This window comes from Crocodylus porosus, unplaced genomic scaffold (assembly GCF_001723895.1).
Source record: "Crocodylus porosus isolate Cpor-Errol unplaced genomic scaffold, CroPor_comp1, whole genome shotgun sequence".
Classification (NCBI taxonomy): domain Eukaryota; kingdom Metazoa; phylum Chordata; order Crocodylia; family Crocodylidae; genus Crocodylus; species Crocodylus porosus.
The window spans coordinates 63,513,348-63,536,184 of record NW_017728950.1 but is presented as its reverse complement, the minus strand read 5'-3'; the positions used below and the strand labels follow the sequence as shown (position 1 = coordinate 63,536,184).

General features: G+C 42.3%; 1 protein-coding gene across 2 annotated transcripts in view; it reads left to right on the top strand.

The window, feature by feature from the left end:
- TRPM3 (transient receptor potential cation channel subfamily M member 3) overlaps window positions 1–22,837 on the top strand; it is a 253,510-nt gene that overhangs the window by 15,441 nt on the left and 215,232 nt on the right. For both annotated transcript variants that reach the window (XM_019555208.1, XM_019555207.1), the window contains exons 5-6: window positions 3,220–3,344; window positions 19,898–20,069. In XM_019555208.1, coding sequence (XP_019410753.1) covers window positions 3,220–3,344; window positions 19,898–20,069 — 297 coding nt within the window. The remainder of the gene's footprint in view (window positions 1–3,219; window positions 3,345–19,897; window positions 20,070–22,837) is intronic.

Genomic DNA, 22,837 nt, shown 5'->3' with positions numbered 1-22,837 from the left:
ATTGAACACCTTCAAGAGTAAATTGGATGCTTATCTTGCTGGGATCCTATGACCCCAGCTGACTTCCTGCCCTTTGGGCGGGGGGCTGGACTCGATGATCTCCCGAGGTCCCTTCCAGCCCTAATGTCTATGAAATCTATGAAATCTATGAAACTTAGCAGAAGAGACCAAACACCTTAGATCACTCCTACAGAAGAATACTCAGCAGATATGGGAACATGAACACAAAACTGAATTAAAAAACTTGAAGGAAAAAATAATGAAAGCTCCGGCACTAAAATACTATGACCCTAAAAGACCCATTACATTGTCAACAGATGCTTTTAAAGAAGGCATTGGAGCAGCATTACTTGAAAAACACGGGGATAGGTAGAAACCAGTATCATATGCATCTAGGGCACTCTCCAAGTCAGAGTGTCTGTATGCACTAATTGAGAGAGAAAGTTTAGCTCTGGTATATGGTTCTAAGAAATTTCAAATATTCATCCATGGGGAATCTGTAATAGCTGAAACTGATCATAAAGCTTTTGGTAACTATTGTAAAGAAAGCTATCAGACATGCCACCCAGGTTACAGAGACTTTTATTTCAACTGTAAATGTATGATCTAGACATACAGTACACACCAGGCAAACATCTACCTATTGTGGGGATGTTGTCCAGAGCATATGGCACAATGGAAAATGCCAGAATTCCAGACTCAGACATAGTACAAGTTAATCTAATTAAAAGAGTGATTCCTGTCACACATACAATGTGAGCACTAATTGCAGAAGCTACTACTCAGGTCACCACAATGAAAAAAGTGATAACAGTTATTTGTGCTGGTTGGCCTGGAAAACATAGCTAGCCCCTACTCTCAGTTTAGGGAAGAGCTGTTAGTACTGGATGGCATTTTCTTCAAAGGCTTATGACTTGTTCCAGCAGTGCCAAAGAAAGGCATTTTATACAGAATACTTAAGGGGCATCCAGGCATTGAAAAATGCAAAAAGAGAGCAAGGAGTGCTTTATATTGGAGCAACATAAATAATGACACAGAAGATATTGTAAAGGCTTGTACAGCATGCCTAAAATACAGATCAGCATAAAGAAAAGGGCCCATGATGGTCATGGAGGATCCCATAGTTCCATGGTATTGAGTGGACATAGTCTTATTCATGCATGCAGGAAAAAATTATGTATTAGTGCTAGATAATTATTCTCACTATCCTGAAATGGCATTGCTCAAAAGTACAGCAGCAAAGCATGTCATAACTCATATCAAATCAATTTTTGCTAGACGTGGGATTCCACAGATTGTGAAAACAGACAATGGACCGCAATTCAGTTCAACTGTCTTGATTTGAAAGAGTTTGCAAACAAATATGGATTCTGTCACAACACTTCAAGCCCTAAATTCCCACAGTCCAATGATCTGGTGAAAAAATAGAGTACAAGTAGTGAAGAAATTCTTGAAAAAAACTACAGATTCACACACTGATGTTTACCTGTCACTCTTAAATTACAGGGCAATGCCCATGAAACACGGATTATCCCCAGCAGAAATGCCATTTAACAGGAAACTCAAAACCAGGCTTCCAAATCTTGTGGATGGTGCTCATCAAAATGAAAAACAAAATATGAAAACATTAGAAAAAAATTGACAAACTCAAAAACGGTACTATGACAGGGGTTTCAGGGAGTTACCACAACTGCACAACAAAGATATGGTGCTTGTTTCAGATGGATGAATATGGTAACAGAAAAAAACTAGTTTCCCATCAAGTAGCTCCCAGATCCTATCAAGTAGTCACACTGGAAGGACAGGTATTAAGAAGGAACAGACAACACTTTCAGCTCATAAAGGGAAGAAAAGAAGCAGCAGCACAAGATTCACCAAAGGAAACAGTGCTAACAACAAAGCAACAAGAAACAACAGAGATTGAAAATGGCACAGAAGTAGAGACACCTGAACAAGGACACGAAACATGAACTTAACCAACAAGGACTGAGAATTCACAGAACCTGAGAAGATCACTTAGAGCTAAAAAGCCAACACAATGACTAATAGAGACCTGTTAAAACATGGTTTAACAATGAGTTGAACTAATATTCCAGCGTTAGTATTACATGGGGATATGTTACATGTAAAGGGGGAAGATGTGCGGATACCTTTAACGGTGTTATGTATGAGTTGTTACATTGACTTGGAGATTGCAGGAGGGAATAGCAGCAGATCAGTAAACTAAGAAGGCTCTCTGAATAAACAAGCTTTCTCATTCTGTAAATGTAACTCCTTGGTCTTTTGAGAATAACACAGTAGCAACAAGCTACTGAGCAGTAGCTCTTTGCTCTTGCTCAGTAGTGTTGCCAGGCACTAACAATGCAGTGATGCTACTGCACAGTAGTAATGAGCTACTGTTCAGTAGCTTATTGGTACTGTGCAGTAGCATTGGAAAAAAAAGTGTAGCAATGGTACTGCACAGTCATTTAGTACTTGCTTATGAGTAGTACTAAATTTTGTTGTTACTGTGCAAGTATTAAATGACTGTGCAATAACAATTGCACAGTCTGCAGTAACAACTGCACAGCCTCCCACTCATGTAGAAGTGGCCAGTATATCCTAACTGTGGTACATAGTCCATTCTATGTGGTCCATAGTCATAGCATGATTGCTAGTGAAGCGTTTGCAGTTAGAGCTGGTGGTATATGAAGAAAAGCTGTGATGTTAACACCTAGCATGTTAAAGTGCAGGGTGGCACACATGGTGTATGCCTGACTACTCCCATGAGAGTTTAATGTCTTCCTATAAACGAGTTACTTTGAAAGCTTGCAAAGAACTGTTTCCAACTATTTAGTTGGTCTAATAAAAAATATCACATCTACCCAAAGAACTTTGCCAGGCATATACAGAGAATAGTTAGGTATGAGCAAGGACAAAAGTTGTTTATCAGTATAATTTTCCTTCTTAGAACCATGTGATTTTATTCAGTAAGAATGTGGGTAAAATGCACTGAATTACCAAAGTACTGAAAGTGTCCCTCTGTTTTACTTTATTATGTCCAAAGTTAAGCAAAACACTTAAGGACCTGCTCAGCTTTAAGCATATGTTTCAGTACTTTGTTGAACAGCAGTGGGATTGCTTGTATGCTTTAAACAGAAAGTTCAGTGCTCTCCTGATTCTAGTTCTTCATGACTAAAATATTTTTTTGATGTTTTATGTTCATCCCTTTTTTTTCAGGTGTCATTCGGCACGTTGGAGATGCATTAAAAGATCATGCCTCAAAATCTCGAGGGAAGATATGCACCATTGGTATAGCCCCCTGGGGTATTGTGGAAAACCAGGAGGACCTAATTGGCAAAGATGTAAGTTCCACGTGGTTCATATACAATTTATAAAAGTATTCTGTGTCATTTTTCTTTTTTTCTCAATATTTCCCAGGTGACATTTTTGGAGTGAGGCTGCCTTCTAGGGAGGCAGCACAGTAAGTTCTTCACGATTCCACAATTTTTATGAGTATTTATCAAGATTAGAACAGAAGCAGTGTTCTAGAGATGCAGAAGATTTGGTATGGTTCAGGAAATAAGACATTCCAATCTATTTCTAACCAATTCTGTATTTTTTTTAAATTTAAGAACATAAGAATTGTGATTTACTGGGTCAGACCGTAAGTCCTTTTAGCCCAAGATCCTTGTGTCACACAGTGGCAAAAAGTGGATGCTAAAAAAGAGAGTGAACTAGGTTTTTTTCACTGTTCCTTTCTCACTTGCAGTGTCCAGCATTGAAAGTCTAGGAAGTTCTGATTCAGAGACTATATTCCTAACTCCTGAGTTCAATAGCTACCAATGTCCCTTTCCTCCAAGAATTTGTCCAATCCCTTTTTGACTCTGGCTTTAAAAATGCAAAGAAATTCTACCAAGAAGCTTACTTAATATCACATTAATGTTTCATAGCAAATCACTAAAAAAATGAAAGTATGCTAACATTGCATGAACACTTTTAATTCTGCCCTTTTGCTGTAGAAGTATTATCACATGCTGCTTAATTTCAGACTGTATGCTGTTTCTCAAGAAATACATTTCATAATATACAGTCCTTTTCTACAATATGGAAAGGTTCGTGTCTTGTAAATGCATCATGCAGGACATAGAGCTTCACTGAAATCATTCCTCAATCATCTTCTAAGGGGCACATGTAACACTGAATGTGTACCTTCCTTCATACCATCTTTCTCTTATAGAGAAAAAATTCAAACTCCTCAAACTCAAGCGATAATAGAAAATAATAGAACATTTTCCCTTTTTAAATATTCCTAAACACTTTTGTTTCTTTTTCATTCTTTGAGTGTTTTGCATAAGATTTCAGGATATACATTCTTAGTAGATGCTAAAGAAATCAGTCTGTATCCTGCTGGAATTGGTTTCTGCAGTAGTGTGCGTTAAATTACACAGTACAGTTTTCTTGTCTAAATTATTCTAAATCTGTATTCTCAAAATGTTTATGCATTATAGGATAGGAAAGGGAGTTCAGTTATCAATTATGTTGAAAGGGGTAACAATAAGAGTAAAAGAAAGTGCAAAAGAAATAGCCAGTTGAAACTTATGGCTATTTGCAAACAACATATAAGTGCCAGGGGGAGACTGGGTCCATTTGCACATGTTTTTTTACTGGTTCCAGCTAACAGTCCTTACATAACATGGTACTAGGACATAATCCTACAGTATTGAGGGTGCTCAGAACCTACAAGGAAGATTTCAAAGGAATAATTCAGGAGTCTAGTATGGCCTCATCAGGGATTCATCTTAAAAAGACAAACTGGAGGAACCTCACCAATCACAGAGAAAATATTCCTGATGCTGTAAGTGCAGGGTGAGAGACAAGCTACTCAAGCAGACAGACTTTATTGAAGTTTCCCAAAGTGACTGACAGAGTATTGGTGTCCCAGAAACATAAGGAAGCTGAGATGGAAGGGCTGCAGTTTAACTAGAGAGTAATTTGTCTGGGAACTATCCAGTGAGTCATCACACTTCCCTTAATCATTTCCACTGCTGAAAGAAGCACTGCCATCTGCCCCACCACTGCCACCTTACTGGTTACCAAATTTTTAATGGGATCCCACCAACCTGTGTGGGAATTAAAGGTCTGCAGAAATCAAGTTGTCTCCTTTTCATAGCGACCAGAGGAGCCTGTCTCATTTCATAGCTTCCTTAAGCGATGCCTTCTAGGGCTACATAAAACGTCTGTGTTTCATTTCGGTTTCAGCCATTTCAGAGGACAGTGATTCATTTTGCTGTTTCAGATTAGTGTTCCATTTTAATTCGGCCAAATCTGTTTCAGAGTTTCAGTGCTGTTTTAGAGATTCAGATTGGCTGGGGAGAGGCAGGCATAGCCAGGCAGCTGCAAGTTCTCCCATGGCTCCTCCAGCTGTGTCTGCCTCTCCCTAGTGAGGAGAGCCAAAGGAGAAGCCCCCATGGCTGCCCTGCCTGGCTCCAGCCCCTGCCCAGCCCCAGCCTCCTGGCACTTTAAAAAAAATTTAAAAAAAGGCCCACACTGACTGGCTGCAGCAGCGGCAATCAAGGCCTCTGGGGGCTTGTGGCAGAGCCCCACCATGCAATGCAGGGCAGTCGGGGGCAGGAGGGGTTGCTCCCAGCACCCGCATGGCAGCCGTTGCATTGCGTGGGTGCAGCGCAGCTCAGCAGGGTGCTGCACGCTGTCTGGGAGCTGGGGCAGCTCCAGCAGTCAGCTGGAGCCCAGCAGTGCTCAGCCCCAGCTCCCAGATAGCATGCAGCACGCTGCCAAGCTGAAATGAAATGGAAGACTCTGAAACATCTCTGAAATGAAATGAAGTGAAATGAAACCATCCAAAAAGTTTCAGGTATGTTTCAGATGTACCTCCCGGGAATAGTCTAGCACAGCCCAGCAGCCCTCCTTGTAAGGTGCCAGGAGGCTGGAACCAGGTGGGGGATGGGGATGGGGATAGGGATGGATAGAACAGCCATGGGGGCTTCTCCCATGGCTACTCCAGCTGTTCCTTCTTCTGCCCTGGTGGCGGGAGCCACAGGAGAAGCCCCCAAGCCTGCCCTGCCCAGCCCCAGCCTCCATCCAGGGGCTGTGCCATACTAGTCCCAGGGGATGCCTCTGAAACATCCAAAACATTTCCGAAATGTTTCAGTTTGTTTCATTTCATTTCAGAGATGTTTTGGAGCCTTCCATTTCATTTCAGCTTTGGTGTTTTAGGCACCAAAATGGGCTGAAAGACCTCTGAAATGAAATAGCTGCTGAAATTTCACACAGCCCTAATGCCCACAGTCCAGGTTTAACAGAGAAGCAGGAGTTTAAGAATATTTCAAAGATGAAACATGTCAAAATGCTAGAGAATTTCATGCTAAATTAACTCTTTTAAACTGTTTGGCAAATTTAAGAAGATAATATTCAGTCTGAATGTCTGAGTGACAGGTGAAGAATTTTTAAACATGTTTGGGTGAACTCATCCATGGAGCTATATTGACATAAGTAATCAATGTAATGGATCTTGTAATTGATGATAACGTTTGGTCCTTCAATGTCTTGGGGAAATTAATTGAAGGGAATAAAAATTCAGGAGGGAGAATGCCATCAGAAATAATATCTGCATACCTAAAACAAAGATGGAATGTTATGGGATTAACTGAGAAGGGAAAATATAATAAATAAATGCAAGAGAAGAATAGATATCCAGGTCAGTGAGCATGTAAAAGGAATCAAAATCAAGCAAGTTATAAATGAGCACAGTGTAAAGGAAAAATCCCTCATATCAAGTCAACTAATAGCAAAGGGCATATTTAAGCTGCAGCATCTATTGTGGATCTGTGCATGTGCGCTCAGTGTAGTTCAATTATGATCAACACATCTAAAATGAAAAATTGTCCAAACTACACCTTCATTGTTTGGAGCAAAAGATACTATCAGCAGCACTGGAGACTGGAAACTTGCTTAGTCAGGTGATGTTTACCAGGGTTCTATCCGTCTCTTTGCTTCTCTCCTCTTTCCCCATATTGTATATACTTTGCTCAGCAAGTGATTTTATTATGTTAGATTCCTGCCAGCACTTGATATTAAGCCACCAGAAGGGCTGTAAGTCTGGCATAGTAGATTTATATAGGGCTGTGTGAAATTTCAGCAGCTGTTTCATTTCGGAGGTCTTTCGGCCCATTTTGGTGCCTGAAACACTGAAGCTGAAATGAAATGGAAGGCTCCAAAACATCTCCAAAATGAAACAAAACCATTTGAAACATTTCAGAAATGTTTTGGATGTTTCAGAGGCACCTCCTGGAAATAGTATGGCACAGCCCTTGGACAGGGGCTGGGGCTGGGCTATGGATTCGTACATGCAACTATTGGTTTTGAAATCGCTAAATATATAGATCCTTGTACATTAATTTGTCCTTACCCAATTTGATGCTTTCAGAGTTAATGATGAGTGTGTGTGTATTGTGTGTGTGTGTGAAATGACCATTGATAAATCAGTAATGCAAAATAGGCATCAGTTTGTTCAGTTTATGATTTCTATCTTCAAGATCATCAAGGCTAGAAATATACATTACTGAAAATAAAACCTGAAATCCCAGAGCACCTTTCTGTGGCAAATTCTGCAGACATGATATCCACAAATCTGTGTGGATAGCAGTGGTCATCAACTGGTAGATCTGGAGGGTGGGGTGGAGGGCCTCCAGCCCACCAGGACAGTCCATGAGGGAGGAAAGGGGCAGGGGCCAGATTGAGGCTCCCATGGTGAGGGACAGAGTGCCGCAGAGGCAGGAGCAGGGGTAAGTTGAGTGGGGCCTCAGCTGGGTGGGTGGTGGGAGGATCAAGCCTGGAAAAGTCCCATCAGTTGCAGGGCACAGCTACAAGACTCTTTGTCTATAGGAGGTTGCTACTTGCTGGTGCAGAGGGAGTCCAGGACAGTAATTCCAGACTCCCCTGCACTTGCACTTGCACTTATTGCACTTGCAATAAGTTATAATAGGATCTGATGCTGGATCCCACAATCATCCCTCCTGCCATGCACATGGGACATGGCAGGAGATGCAATTGGGTGGATCGTGCATCAGATCCTATTACACCTTCACCTGAATGTCTAGATGGGACCCTAAGAAAACCTGTACACGTTCCCAACATCTGCTCTGATGTATTCTAAATAAAGTATATTGGAGCAGATAATTAGTATGATCCAGCAGCCTCGGCATCACATGTATTCACAGCGTTCATCCCTGTGCTTCAACATGGGGGTTTAAAGCTTGTTGAACAAGTTAAAGCAACCCACTGTCATTTTGAAGTGCAGGATGCTGAATACATAAGACACTGTGGGTGCTTTAATTAGAGTGGCTTCTGAGAGCTGTTCTAACTAATGCACCCCCTTCTCCCCACCTCGGACATGTGTAAAGATGCCCTGAGATTCTTCACAGTGAAATCCAAACTTGGAGTTTGACACCTAGTCTCTGTACACAATGCATGGTCTCTCACCAGGGCAATCCAAAAAACCTCTAAGCCTATCTGTCCTGTCTCTCCTTGGAACTTTAGGCATTTGAGTCTGGATTTCATGAAGGCACCTCCATCCACTCAGGATACAGAAACTGAAATCTTTTCCTCTCCCAAAAACAGGTGCCTATGAGTGCTCTTTCATAGAACTGATCAGGGTTCACTCTTTTCATGTAAAACATGGGATATAAGGATCCTATGTTCTGCTGCAAACTATGTTCTACTGCAAACACTTACAGACTACCTTAGAGATTAGAGTTCTTGGGAAGTGGCAGATCTATATTATATGATCAGAGAAAGTACAATTGGGGTTCTCTGAGAGCTCTCAGAAAAGGACCCCAAGTATGAAGCCCCGTAAGGAAGCCTGTGTAGGGACCACTCTATCTCTCCTCTTGAACACGTTCCACTGTGCAGACAAGAGCCAAACGATGGGACCATGCTTCTAGCATAGTGGTTAGACACCCAGCAGAGGTTGGGGTTGCTGAGCTTTTTGTTTGTATGTTTGTTTGTTTGGATTGCAATTTTTACTTTAGACATATACTTCTAAGTGCCCCCCAACACAACTTTTTTTGTGTGTTCCCCTCAACGACTGAGACAGGCAAAGGAGGTAATCTTATTCCTATTTTGCCAGTGCAAATAGTGAAAAGGTTCCAGTAACTTGTCCAGAGTCAGCATTGCACATACAAATTTTAAAGTCTTTGAAATAATTAAGGTCAGAGTACAAGTTGAACTCAAATCCTTTTTCACTGGATCACTGCAACATATGCCATTTATTTTAACATGGCTGCTGTGAAATACTGCTGGATGTGAGCACACCATTCTCCCTGTGTTTTATTACTTTCCTTGGTTTCACTTAGTGCTTTATTGTAGCCACTTTGTGGCAGGCTGATTTTATTTCCTTTATTTAATTGATCTTTAACTTGCATTAAGTCAATATTCTGTGGTCAAAAAATGAGCTTATCAGAAACTATGCAAAAAGCAAAATACTTATTTTAAGGTGGAATATTACCCTGAAAAAAAAAGACAATTGTGATCGGCTCTATTATTTAAAATTAATACCAGAAAAGGCCTATGAAAACTGTGGCATAAACCTTTACTGAACTCTAAGTACTTTCTAGAACATCATATAAAGTAAAGAATATTGTCCAAAACAAAACAACAATGAAAGTTTCTTCACAACCAACTGTAAGACTTTTTGGGTGCCTATAGATGTGCTCATTCATATTCTAATTAGAATGCTTCAGTGTTGCCTCACCATCAGATGTAGTAAGCCTCAACTACACCTCATTCCTTAGTACGATAAAAAGGGCAGGTGTTGCTTGCAAACATTTCTGTAGCATTCACTCTGCGTGGATCTCTTTAGAGGCAAAAGTCCAGTTGTCTCTTGTATTGTTCTCAACATTTTAAAAGTACATTGGGAAAATAAATCCAAAAGCTTTACCGAATGATCACACTGCACCTCTGAGCTAAAATGTACTGTAGCAGTCTGCTGTGATAATAAAGATGAGCCCAAACTGGAACCTTTGATCCATCCATATATTGAACTTTGGGGGGTTATAATAAAAAGAAGTTGAACCCAACTCAGTCTTGATTTTGGTTTTACAAAGGTAAAACTTGGCTTTCTTAAGCCATGTCCAGAGGATAACCCTGAAAGGAGATTTGTCAAAGAATCTAGTTTCACACATTAGTTGCATCCAGGCACTTTCTGATGGATTTCATTAACTCTATATGAAGGTAAGATCGTACTGTCTGCAAAGATTGTATTAGTCGCACTGAGAGAAACTGGGGTCCTGAAGTACCCTGGGTCAATTCTAGTCAATATTCTCCTTAATGACATGGCTAACGGACTAGAGAACACACTTATACAATCTATGGATAACTCCACAGGGGGAAAGTGTGCAAGCACGTTGGAAGACAGGGCCAGAATTGAAAATTAACTTGACAAATTGGAGAGAAATTGGAAAACAACTAAAGGAAATCCAAGAAGTACAATTGTAGAATATTACATGTCAGAAAGAGAAATCAGGTGAATAAATACAAAAATAAGGAGTAAATGGCTAGGCAGCAGTGCTGTAGAATATGATTTGGGGGTTCGAATGAATTGCAAACTAAATATGAATCAATAATGTGGCACTTGTAAAAAGCTATTTTTGAGATACATTAACAAATGTCATATGTAAGACAAGGGAGCTAATTATTTATATTCTGCTTGTCACTGGTAAGACTTCAGTTGGAGTACCATGTCACTTTTGGGTACTGTGTTTTGAAAGACGTTGACAAATTACAGGAAGTCTGGACCGTTAAAATTGTTGAAGAGGTTTGGAAAATATGAACCTACGAGGGAAGGATGAACAATGTAGGTCCGTTTGACTTAGAAAAGAGAAAACTAAGAGGAACACGATGAGGGTGTTCCAGCAGGTTAGCCTAAGCTGCATAGATTAAACCAATAAGCAAGTGAACAGACATTCACTTTTGATTCTGGAAATGCAGCCACATGCCTGCAGTGACCCAGGCCAGAAGCCGGTGGGTGCTAGAGCATGCCTTCCTGCTTGGCTGAAGAAAACAGCTTGAATCTGGAGGGGATATGGGGCAGAAGTTCAGTAAGCCAATTTAACCTAAATCAGTTAAGTCTGATACTATATTCATCTAGGTTTATCGAACACCAGTTTTGGCCATTTTGAAAGTGGTTTATGTGCACTGAACTTCTGTTGTGTTACAAATTTGAATTGACTTCTAATAGCTTATGTCAGTTTATGTGTAATTTCTGTCTCTAAACTTATAAACTAACTAGTCTCTCTATATAGTCAGTCATTGAATATATATATTACAGCCCTCCTTACTTCTGTACTTTGCTACACTTTGATACATTTAGGAGAATAACTGAATTGCCTGTAATTTTTAATACATTCATTTGTTTTTATGTGCATGTATTCATTTTTACAGTAAAGAAGCTTTAACAGTTAGGAACAGCAAAAACAGTTTTACAATTAAAATGAAAAGAAAAACAGTTGGCTTTTGTCTGTCACAAGTTAAAAAGACCTTGTTTAAATTTTCTTCTTTCTGTCTGTATGCGTCTGTCTCTATTGAGACAGAGCATAATCATTTTAAGCTGAAAAATAAATAAGGGTTATAACATTAGACATCTATGTTTTATGGTTTACTAATATAAGATAATATAAAAACAAATACCCATAAACTTTTAACTTACACATTAACAGTTGGAAAAATAATAAAATAAACATAATCGGTTACAATTACTGAGTTCTAGTTCAGTGTGCTGGATAAGATTTTCATTCCTGCTTTGGCCTTCTTTCCCAATATGAAGGGACTGAAATGATGGGGGGGAAGGGATGGCAGCTCTAACAGCCCTAATTGTGACCGAGAGAATTCCTCTGGTGCAGGAACTGAAGGCAGACTAATAAACCCAGGTAAAATGGTGGGGGCCTACCCTCAGTTAGCTGCTATGCAGTAAATCAAAGCTAAGCTGCAGTTAATAAGACCTCTTTCATTCAGTGGTGTGTACTGCACTGCACCAAATTAGTTTTCATGGGATAAGAGTAGCTATATAAAATAGTTATTATGGAACAACTGATGCACAGTAAGTCCCCTTCCTCCGCTGAATTTGAGATAACTTGTTTGTCCGCCCACACACAGAGGAGGACAACTGCAATCTGCCTTCAGAGAACACGCTCACAAGCCATGGTGTGGGAGGAATGCCAGAGGTGGAGTTGGTTGCAGAAGGAGTTTACTGACATTGAAAAGTCTTTGTGCAGCAACCTGCTCAGAGCTCTCTAAATTATACCACCAGCATCTTGAAGCAGCTCATGCTTAGGGTGCAAAAGTCCATAAAAAGAACGTACTTCTACCTCCCTTCTATGGCCTGCAAGTTCTGTGCAATGCCTCTAAGGTTACATATCATTGTTACATTTAGATTGACTTAACCAAGGCTAAGTCAATCTAAAAGCTTGGCCATGCAAGTATTCACAGGGCTGAGGTTACCTAAAAAATGAAGCGCCCGATCTAAGTTAGTTCACCTCTTTAGATCAGCCTGGGTTAAACCTAATCTAAAAAGGGATCCAGGTCTAGTAAATGCTTGCATGTGTTCACAGCACAGTCCCAGGGCTGGGAGAGCCCAGTCACTCACCCCACCCTTGGGGCTACACTGTTCCTACACTCTGACCCTGACAGGGCTATTTTTAGCTCCCAGCTACCCTCCCCTGGGACAAGGCAGCCCCCCACAGACCTGGCAGTTTCTCTGAACCTACCAGCCCCTGCCATTTCCTCCAGCCCGTCCTTGCCCCCCCTCTCCCCTTCTGAGCTGCCCACCGTGCTCCTGGCAGCAAAAATTGCCTGTGCACACCACTCCTGGTTTAGGTTTAAGTGGAGTATCTGGCAGACTAACCAAACTATCAAGAGACCTTGAAAGCCATTGAGCAGATGAAGAATAACAAAGCATGTGGTCATGATGGAATACCAGATGAAATTCATAATTATGGTGGAGAAAAGCATCTCACCAACCAGATGTTATTATTCTGAAAATCTGAAAACATGAGCAGATTCCCAGTGACTTGAGACATGCTAGAATCATAACCGTATTCAGGAGAGGAGATAGATTGGAGTCCAGCAGTTATAATTGCATTGCACTCCTGTCCATAGGTGGGGAGAACCTTACCCACATTCTTCTTAATAGATTCACTCCCCTCACCAAGGAGTTCTACCTGAGTTGCAGTGTGGTTTCAGACCATTCACAGGTACAATAGACATGATCTTTGTTTCTAAACAGCTGCAGGACAAATGTCATGACCAATACAGAGGTCTTTACATGGCCTTCACTGACCTGACTAAGGCCTTTGATTCAATCAACAGAGAGGTCCTATGGAAGATCCTGATGAGATCTGGATGCCTGCCAAAATTTGTCACTATCACCAGACTTCATGATGACATGACAACAACTAAGCAATGGCTCAGAAATGAAGCCCTTCATCATTAGAACTGGAGTCAAGCAAGGATGCATGATTGTACCAACATTTTTTCCCATCTATATTTCACCTAATCTGCATCTCATTGTCAATACTGGTGTCTATAGCCAGTATCGTATGCATAGGGATCTCTTTAACATCAACCAAATCCAAGATAACCAACACCTCTATTTCTGATTTTTAGTATGCTGATGATTGTGTTGTGTGCCCACTCTGTTGAAGAACTCCAGGTCACTTGACTATTTCTGTGAAACTTATGAAATGCTTGGACTCAATTTCAACTACAAGAAAAACAAAATACTTTACCAACCAACCCAAAATCAACCAACTGCTGCCACATATAATTAGAGGGCAGTCCTTGGCGAATGTTAAGCATTTCCCCTACCTGGATAGTCACTCTTCCCAAAAAGTAAGCATGGATGACAACATTCAACATTGAATAAACTCTGCCATTTCTATCTTTGGACATCTCCAAAATTGTGTCTTCAATAATTATAATGTCCAAACCCAGACCAAATTTCTCATCCAGCATGCTTTTGTAATCCTTATCCTGTTGTATGGATGAAACATGGACAGTGTATCAGAAACACTTGAAAACTGTGGAAAGTTACCATCGGTGATGCCTTTGGAAAATTCTCCAAATCAGTTGGAAGGACAGAAGAATGAATGCCAGTGTTCTGAATCAAGCAAACACCACCAGCATTGAAGTCCTGTTTATATGGCACCAGCTCCACTGGACAGGACATGTCATAAGGATGCCTGACAACCAGCTCCAGAAACAGGTCCTATACTCCAAACTAGCCAAGGGAGGCATGTGCCCCTCTGCATTTGTGTGTGGGATGAGGACAGGTTGCCCACTGAGGGCTCGGGGACAGAAGTGTGCTGGCCTCTTCCTGGTAGCAGGGCTGGGAGCAGGACAGGCTCAGCTGTGCAGGGCAGGTGGTGGCAGCAGCAGTAGGGGAAGCTTGGGGGGCTATAGCCACCCTGAAATTACCCATAGACCCCCCCATAGCCACTCCTCCCAGCACCACCACCTCTGCCCACTGAGCTTGACTCACCCCCAGCCTAGACCCCTCCCCCACCAGGAAGAGGCTGGAGCAGCCCCTGGCCCCGAGCCCACAGCAGGCAACCCCCGCCATGCCCAATGCACAAATTTGGGGGGGCACATGCCCCTCATGTCTCTTCTGAGACTGCGCACAGCAGTGGGGAGCTACCCCTCCCTCCTCTGGTGCTCCCTGGACAGGCCTCTTGCAGCTCTGTCCCACTCCCAGAACTGGGGTCACATTAACTGCCCTGGCTGGGCAGCACCTGCCCCTGCCCCTGTCCTTCCCTCACTGTGGGGGCCTTGATCTTCTTCACCCATACTCCTTCCCCCATTAGACTTACCTACAGGACACTGGCTGCCTGGCTGTGCACCTGGCCATGTGTCCAGCAGCACCTTTAATTTTGCAGGGTCCCCCCACCTGCTGATAGGTGGAGGGGCCCTGCTTGCTCTTCATCAGCAGGGAAGTGAAAGCCACAGTTTTAAACTTGGCAATATTTTTGTTTCCCCGCCACTGTTTGGCTGAGGGGCCCCAGGGGCCCTGCTGCTTACTGCCAATGAGCAGGGAGATAAAAATATCATCTTGTTTAAAACCATGTCCTGCGCTTCCCTACCAATGAGGAGCAAGTTGCAAGTGTGGTCCCAGATTGGAAGAGGCCCCTGGGGCTGGGCCCCACTGACTCGCATGTTTATATGCTTATGATGGAGAACAATAGGCAAGAGAAGGGGAAAGAGTTATGAGCTGACATCACTGTGATCCACTCTTTCCTCTTGGGTCCAATAATGTCTATTCAAATATGCAGATCCCTAATTGTGATTGGCTTCTTTAGCCACCTCTGGACTCATTCATGACTTTCATATCTATTGAAAGAGTGTCATGCTTGTATCAAGGGATTTCCAGTGATGGCAATAATATGTATCAGGGTGTCAAAAATACGGTTACTGGAGCTATAACATTGAGCCCCCAGTGCTGCCCCCTAGGGGTGTATAAAATAGCACCATTTTGTTTCGACTTCCGTTTCACCATTTCAAAGGGACAGTGTTTAATTTTGTTGGGGTTTTTTTCATTTCAAAGCACTGTTCCATTTCATTTAGTCAAAATTGTTTCTCTGTTTTGATGCGTTTCGACATTTCCCCCATAGATTATAATGGGCAATCATGAAAATGCCTGTAACTTGTCATTTCTTGCCTGATTTGGATGAAAATTGCAGGGATGGTAGGCCCTTCAGAGGGCATTCAGCCTGCCAGGCTTCAAGGAGATAAGTATAGGCGTTTCTCAGAAACTGGACTTCAAACTGGTCAAAATAAAACTTGTATAATTTGCTGGCAGCAGCAGCCTGCTGTCATCCCATGCACAGACCTGGGGGCCTGCACCCCTTGGGAGGGTTGCAGGGCTGTGCTGGAGTCTTCCCAGGGGGCACAGGCCCCTGGATCTGTTTGCAGAATGGCAGCATGCTGCCACTGCCAGCTGTGGCCAGAGGCAGCACCAGGCTTCCCAGCCCTTGGCACAGGCTGCTGGTCCCAGCCAGCAGCAGCAGCCTGGTGTCACCTTGTGTGCAGGTCTGGGGGCCCATTCCTCCCGAGGGGAGTCTGTCACAGCCCCGCAGCCCTTCCAGGGGGTGTATGCTGCCAGATTTGCACGCGAGATGACAGCATGTTGCCAGTGCCAGCTGGGGCCAGCAGCAGCACCTTTCAACCTGGCAGTCAGCACGGGCTGTGCCCAGGACCAGTTTCAGCCAGCAGCGGCATCCTGGTATCATCCCACACACCCATGCCCTCTGGGAGGAGTCTGGCATAGCCCCACAGTGCTCCCACGGGGTGCGGGCCCCTGAATCTGCACATGGGATAACAGCACACTGCTGCTGCCACTGCTGGCTGGGGCCAGTGCCAGCACGTGTCTTCCAAGCACTTGGCATAGGCTGCACTCAGCACCAGTCCCAGTGGCAGCCTGCTGTCATCCCATATCATGCGGGGGCCTGCACCCCCCGTGGAAGAGTTGGGGGAAGCAATCAGAGAGCTGGGGGAAAGATCAGGGAGCTAGGGAATCCTGAACATTCCCCCAGCTCCTGGCTGGATTCCCCAGCTCCCAGTTCTATTCCCCAACCCCCTGTTCAATTCCCCAGTTCTCTCATATCTTTCCCTAGCCCTCTAATTGCTTCCCCAGCTCTTCCCAGGGGGCTGCAGGCCCCTAAGTCGTCATGCTGGGTTTCGGCAACTTGCTGTTGCAGTTTCAGCAGCAGCCTACTGAAACTCCATGTGCAGACTGGGGGCCCACGCCCCCAGGGAAGAGCTGGGGAAATGATCAGAGAACTGGGGGAAGAGATCAGAGGAAGCTAGATGTCATTGTAAGACAGCAGTCCTTCCTCCTTCTTCCCCCTCACTCTCTTTAGTTTCTTTTTAGCTGCAACAAGCCTGGCTTTGAAACTCAAAATGTTTTGAAACTTTTGAAACATTTTGAGTCCCCTCATTTCATTTCAAAGCTGTTTCAAAGCCTTTTGTTTTATTTCAATTTCTCTGTTTTGAGCTCGAAACATGTTGGAACAGCTTCAAAACCAAATGCCTATCAAATGTTGCACAGCAGTACTGCCCATATATCTTAGATTGATCCACAGGGAGCATGTGGAGTATGACACATGGTCCCATGCACTTCATGTCCTCCCACTCCAGCTTGGTGCCCAGACCGGAGGAGCACCCATGCCAGTCTGAGGCTATGTTGCATGCAGTGGCCAAATCAGGGCTGCAGGGCCATGCAGCAGAGCTCCAGGGCCATATAAAGCGAGAATTGGACTGGGCCGCATGGGCACCCACTCCGGCCAATTCAGGACGGATTGCATCTAGAATGCAGACCTGGTCTGTGCATCTGGATGAGTTTGATACTCTTGTCGTATATTTATTATCACAAATGTTGTCATTATTATTGATGTTGTTAGTAGACTAAACTATGCATAAATAAAATTTTCCCTGCCTCTTCTCTATCCAAGAGTTCCACATTTTTTAGTTTTGTTCTCTGGACAAATTGTGGGATCAGTGGTGAAAAAGAAATGAGACTTTTTTTTTACATTGGTCATTTGTAGGCTTGTATTCCCTGCAGAATTAACCCAAGTATCAGCTCCAACTTGAGTGCCGGCCACACTAAAATGCTTGAGTGTGGTGATGATTTTATCCCTACAGGCTCTGGATGGAGTTAACACTTCTAATTACCTAGTAATAAGGTCCAGGCACTCTGAAGCTCAAGTGTTACTTCACAATATGGCTACTCGTACTCGATTTAGTTCAGCTGTAAGTAACTCAAGCTCATTCTGCAGTGAAGACGAAGTGTATCAGGAGGATTTTTTTATTCCCTTTTTCTAACCTAAGAGGGGGACAAGAAAACCCTACAACCAAACTTTCTAACCTTTTGACTTGCCTGTGAAACATAACAGAATAAAATATACAAAAGAAATAGGGATTAGTGAAAATGAAAAACTGAAAATCTTCTATCTTACTGCGGAGCAATTCTTCCCAAAAAATAACCTCAAGACATAGGCTTTTGTTGTCTCAGGGCACATTGTTTTAACTTTCAGTCAGTAGTAGTATGAATATACCCTATTGAATATTGAAAACTGCTCAGAATGAACAGACAACAGCAAAGAAATCTTGTAGGATTTGTTTTTCTTTTTGTCTGAGGCAGAGGATGCCTGTTCATTTTACTGCTATAAGAAAACCTAGCCAAAGAGTTTGCTTCAGGAAAGCATTACTAGTTATTAAGTAGTACTTCCCTGTAGAATAAATGTTTTATGGCTGGGGAACAAAAAGAAAAAAAAGCCTTCAGCCAAAAATAATCTCCTGTTCCAGTAGCTATAGTGATTTACTGCATAGTTCTGGCAAACCATCCTCCTAGCTTTTCCAGAACTACTTAGGTAGTTGCCAGACAAGTAACAACTGACTATTCTTCTGTGTGATAGGCGGTGACAATAACCTACACAGGTCTATAGGTTTGCATTTTTTATTAAGGCACCAAATAAAGACATGTAAGCACTGGTACTGTTATTATTTACTTTTCCAGCAAATAAATCTTTTGAATAACAAGAGAAAAGGTCCTTCAAATTTTCCTAAGTTAATATTTTTCCCTGCCAACATTTCCCTGACAGCTACTAGAGACAAAAATAATCACACACACACACACATATCAGTGGAACAAAAAGGATAGGATTTCATGATTTTCATGAAAAAGAAATAGTGAAGCCTTGAAGGAAAGTAATTTCAGATGAAGTACAGTACTTTTAAGTGAATGTTCTTAATTCACTGTAACTTATCTTTTCACCATCACTTCTAATCACAAGCTTCTACAATGAGCTTTGCCTCTCCAAAAAGAGTATATGAAATAACATAAGAAATAACAATTCTAGCAAATGATTTTGGTCAGCCAAGGTCCCATCAATACAAACCAAATTCTGTCATGTTAGTGGGGATGTACCAGCATAACATGGTACTTCTTCAAAAATTTACAACTGTGCCCTTTAGTTGGCAAAATAATTTCCCCAGCTAACTGAGAGAATACATTATACCAAATACTATGGGAAGTTTTCTAGGAAATGAAAACATCTTAATGTTACCATAAATTTCCACCACTACTTTTATATTGGGGGTAAAGATGGTTATATAATTTTCCAGTGTCATGTAAATACCACAATTTTATAATGCTCATGCACTGCTCTGAGTGAAATGCAACACTGAAGAGTGCCAATCTGGGCCATTTTCCCTGTTTTGAGGTTTTAAACTGATTTCTAAATGCTGCAAAGTACTTTTGTCCCTCATCTTGATGGTGAATTTGACTCCATGTGAAGAGGTAAAGTGTGTGGCAGAAATTTTAACAAAGATGGCACTAGATTTGGCAAAGAAGTCTGCAGCTGACATTCTGCCAGTGATTGTTCTAAAAAAGAGAGAAAGAGAGAGAAACAGATCCTAGAGAGAGAATTATGGAATAGACTTTGCCATGTATGAGTCTGAAACACAAAGCAAAGCAGACAATGTTTGTAATGTGTGTATAGTCACATAGGTAAAATACAAAATGTAATGAGTTCTCTAGGACTCCTTTCAGTAACTGAAAAGTAAGTCAACTCAGGCTACAGGTGTTACTGAAACAGAATACTCTAGCATCCTTTTAAATAGTGGTTTCCATTGAAAAGTCAATTTTTACCAGAAGATGCTGTTGCAAACACCAGTTATTTTCTGTTCTATGGTTTTCTGTTCAATAATTGAAATACTTCACTGTATTATCTATTGTCAAATGATTACTTTTAAATAGTAGTTCATCAAAAATACCTCCTCACCTCCAGACTGACTTTGATTTAGTTGTTTATTATTTTGTAACACTGAGCTTTCTTTGTTCCTGACACAGGTGGTCCGACCGTATCAGACAATGTCCAATCCCATGAGTAAGCTGACAGTACTCAATAGTATGCACTCTCATTTTATTTTGGCTGACAATGGGACAACAGGCAAATATGGAGCAGAAGTGAAACTCCGTAGACAGCTGGAAAAGCACATCTCACTTCAGAAGATAAATACTAGTGAGTAGCAACCTGTCTATATTATTGTTTTAATTACAGTTATAAGGATACCAGGACTTGACGTAAACAACACTTTTACCTATGAAGAAAGTGTAGTCTTTTAAAGTAATTCTGAAAGTCTAGAATAGTGAAGAGGGGTTAATACAGGTTGATAATAAATGTAGAAGTACTGCTCAGATGAAATAGCTGAATTTGTTTCTGGTAATTTAGCACCATCCTGAGAAAAGCTCTCTGATCCATTTTATTCTTGTGAATGCCACCTCAACATTACATTAAACTTCCAAGCTTTTCTCTAGTAGCCTATAATATTTCTGTATCTTGTTTACAAGAAGGCACTTCTTTGCAAAATAAAATGCAGAAAAAAGATGGGAACATTGGGCAAGCATTTCTGTTCAACAAAATAAGTAAAACAAGGAAGCTTGAAAGAAACATAACTGTCACTACTATTAACATTCTTCTTTAGCTCAGGCCCATTACTTTTAACATTTTGGGTGGTAGTAGTTGTTTTTATATCTGTTCTATGTCATGTCACAAACCAACAACATGGGAATCACAACTTTTGGGTGGGAACTATCTTTCTTTTTAGTATTTCTTTCCTTGTTTTTTACCTTTTATTTTTAAGTCCATTTAATTGTTGAAATACAGTGGCTTTAAAGGATTGATGGATCATCAACTCTGGAGCTGAAATTGAACTCTGCTTATCTACCAAACCACTTGGTGCAGCAGCAAAGCAAACACAGCTGTTCAGCCCTACCAGTAAATCTCAGCCCTCACCCGACTGAGTCTGCTTCAGGAATTCAGAGTTCATTTTCAGAGACAATTATAGGAGTAATACACCTCCTTGGAGGCTGACATCAGCTCCAAAAAAGAGGCTTGAAACCCTCTGGGTCAAACTGTGGGGGTGGGGAGGGGGGTGCGGAGAAGGACCTAACTATAGGTTTATACTACACACCACCAAATCAGGGGGAAGAACTCAGTCTGGAGTTCACCCAAGAACTGACAGAGGCCATGCATGAACAGAACATAGTCGTCATGGGTGACTTCAATTATCCAGACATCTTTTGGGAGGAACGCTTGGCCAAGTTGGACCAGTCATACTCCTTCCTGACCTGCATTGAAGAGCTCTTCCTGACTCAGGAGGTGCATGGACCAACCAGAGGTAACACTCTGTTAGACTGGTCCTGGCCAAAGGAGACGACCTGGTAACCATCTTAAAAGTAGAGAGTAGCCTGGGTGACAGTGACCATGAAACCATCATATTCACTGTCTGTTGCAAGGCAGACAAATCTGATAGCAGGGCTGAAGTCTTGGACTTCAAAAATGCAAATTTCAACAAGCTCATGTCACTAGTAGAGCAAGTGCTGCAGGACCAGGGACCAAAGGCAAAAGATGTGCATGAAGAGTGGTCACTCCTTAAGGATTCAATCCTTGAAGCACAAAGGAAGTCCATTCCCACATGGAGAAAGGGCAGCAGAAGGGCTGGGAAGCCCTTCTGGCTAAACAGGGAAATCACGGTCCTCCTTAGAAAGAAGAAAGAGGATATAAACAATGGAAGCCGAAGACAGGCCCCAAGGAGGACAGGCCCCAACAATGGCCCTTACTTGTAGGGAACAAATTAGAAAGGCTAAGGCAGTGGCTGAACTTAGATTAGCAATGGGAATCAAGGACAACAAAAAGTCCTTCTCTAGGTACATAGGGAACAAGAGGAAAGCAAATGGGGGTGTGGGGCCACTGCTCAACAATTCAGGACAGTTGGTTACTGACATCCAGGAGAAAACTGAACTCCTGAATGACTGCCTTGCTTCTGTGTTTCACCAGGCCATGGGGAAAATCATGCTGGATAGGGTACAGAATGAGCAGGGCAGAAATAACTGCCTCCCTACTGTTGCCATAGAACCACTGTGTGATCAGTTAAAGAAATTAGACATATATAAGTCAGCAGAACCAGATGAACTCCATCAAAAGGTGCTGAAGGAGCTGGCTGACATCATCACAGAACCCCTGGTGAAATGGTTCCAAAACTCATGGCACTCCAGACAGGTCCCTGAGGACTGGAAGAAGGCCAATGTTGTGCCCATCTTCAAGAAGGGGAGAAGGGAGGATCTGGGTAACTTTAGGTCAGTTAGCCTAACTTCTCTCCCAGGGAAAATCTTGCAAAAATTCATTAAAGAGTCTATGTGCAATAGGCTTGCAGGAGGTAGAATTCTGAACAACAGTCAGCATGGCTTCATCACGGGCAGGTCTTGTCTAACCAACCTCATCTCCTTTTATGATCAGGTGACTCATCACCTGGATAAAGGAAAGTGGTGGATATTGTATACCTTGACTTGCAAAAAGCCGTTGATCTTCTATCCCACAATATTCTTATGAGAAAATTGGAAGATAGTGGGCTTAACTGCGAAATGGTTAGCAGGGTACGAAGCTGGCTGTGGGGTAGGCCCCACAGAGTCTTAATGAATGGATCTGTGTCATCTTAGCAAGAAGTGGGCAGCGGTGTCCCACAGGGGTCAGTGCTTGGTCCTTTACTTTTCAACATCTTCATCAATAAGTTAGATGAGGGGGGGAAGAGTTCAGTGGCCAAGTTTGCCTATGACACCTATGGGAAAGCATGGTCATGCTTGAAGATAGGCTACAGATACAGGTGGATCTAGACAGGCTAGCAAGTTGGGTGAGTCAAAACCATAGTTTCATAGTTTCTAGGGTCGGAAGGGACCTGAGCAGATCATCTAGTCCGACCCCCTGCCATGGCAGGAAAGAATACTTGGGTC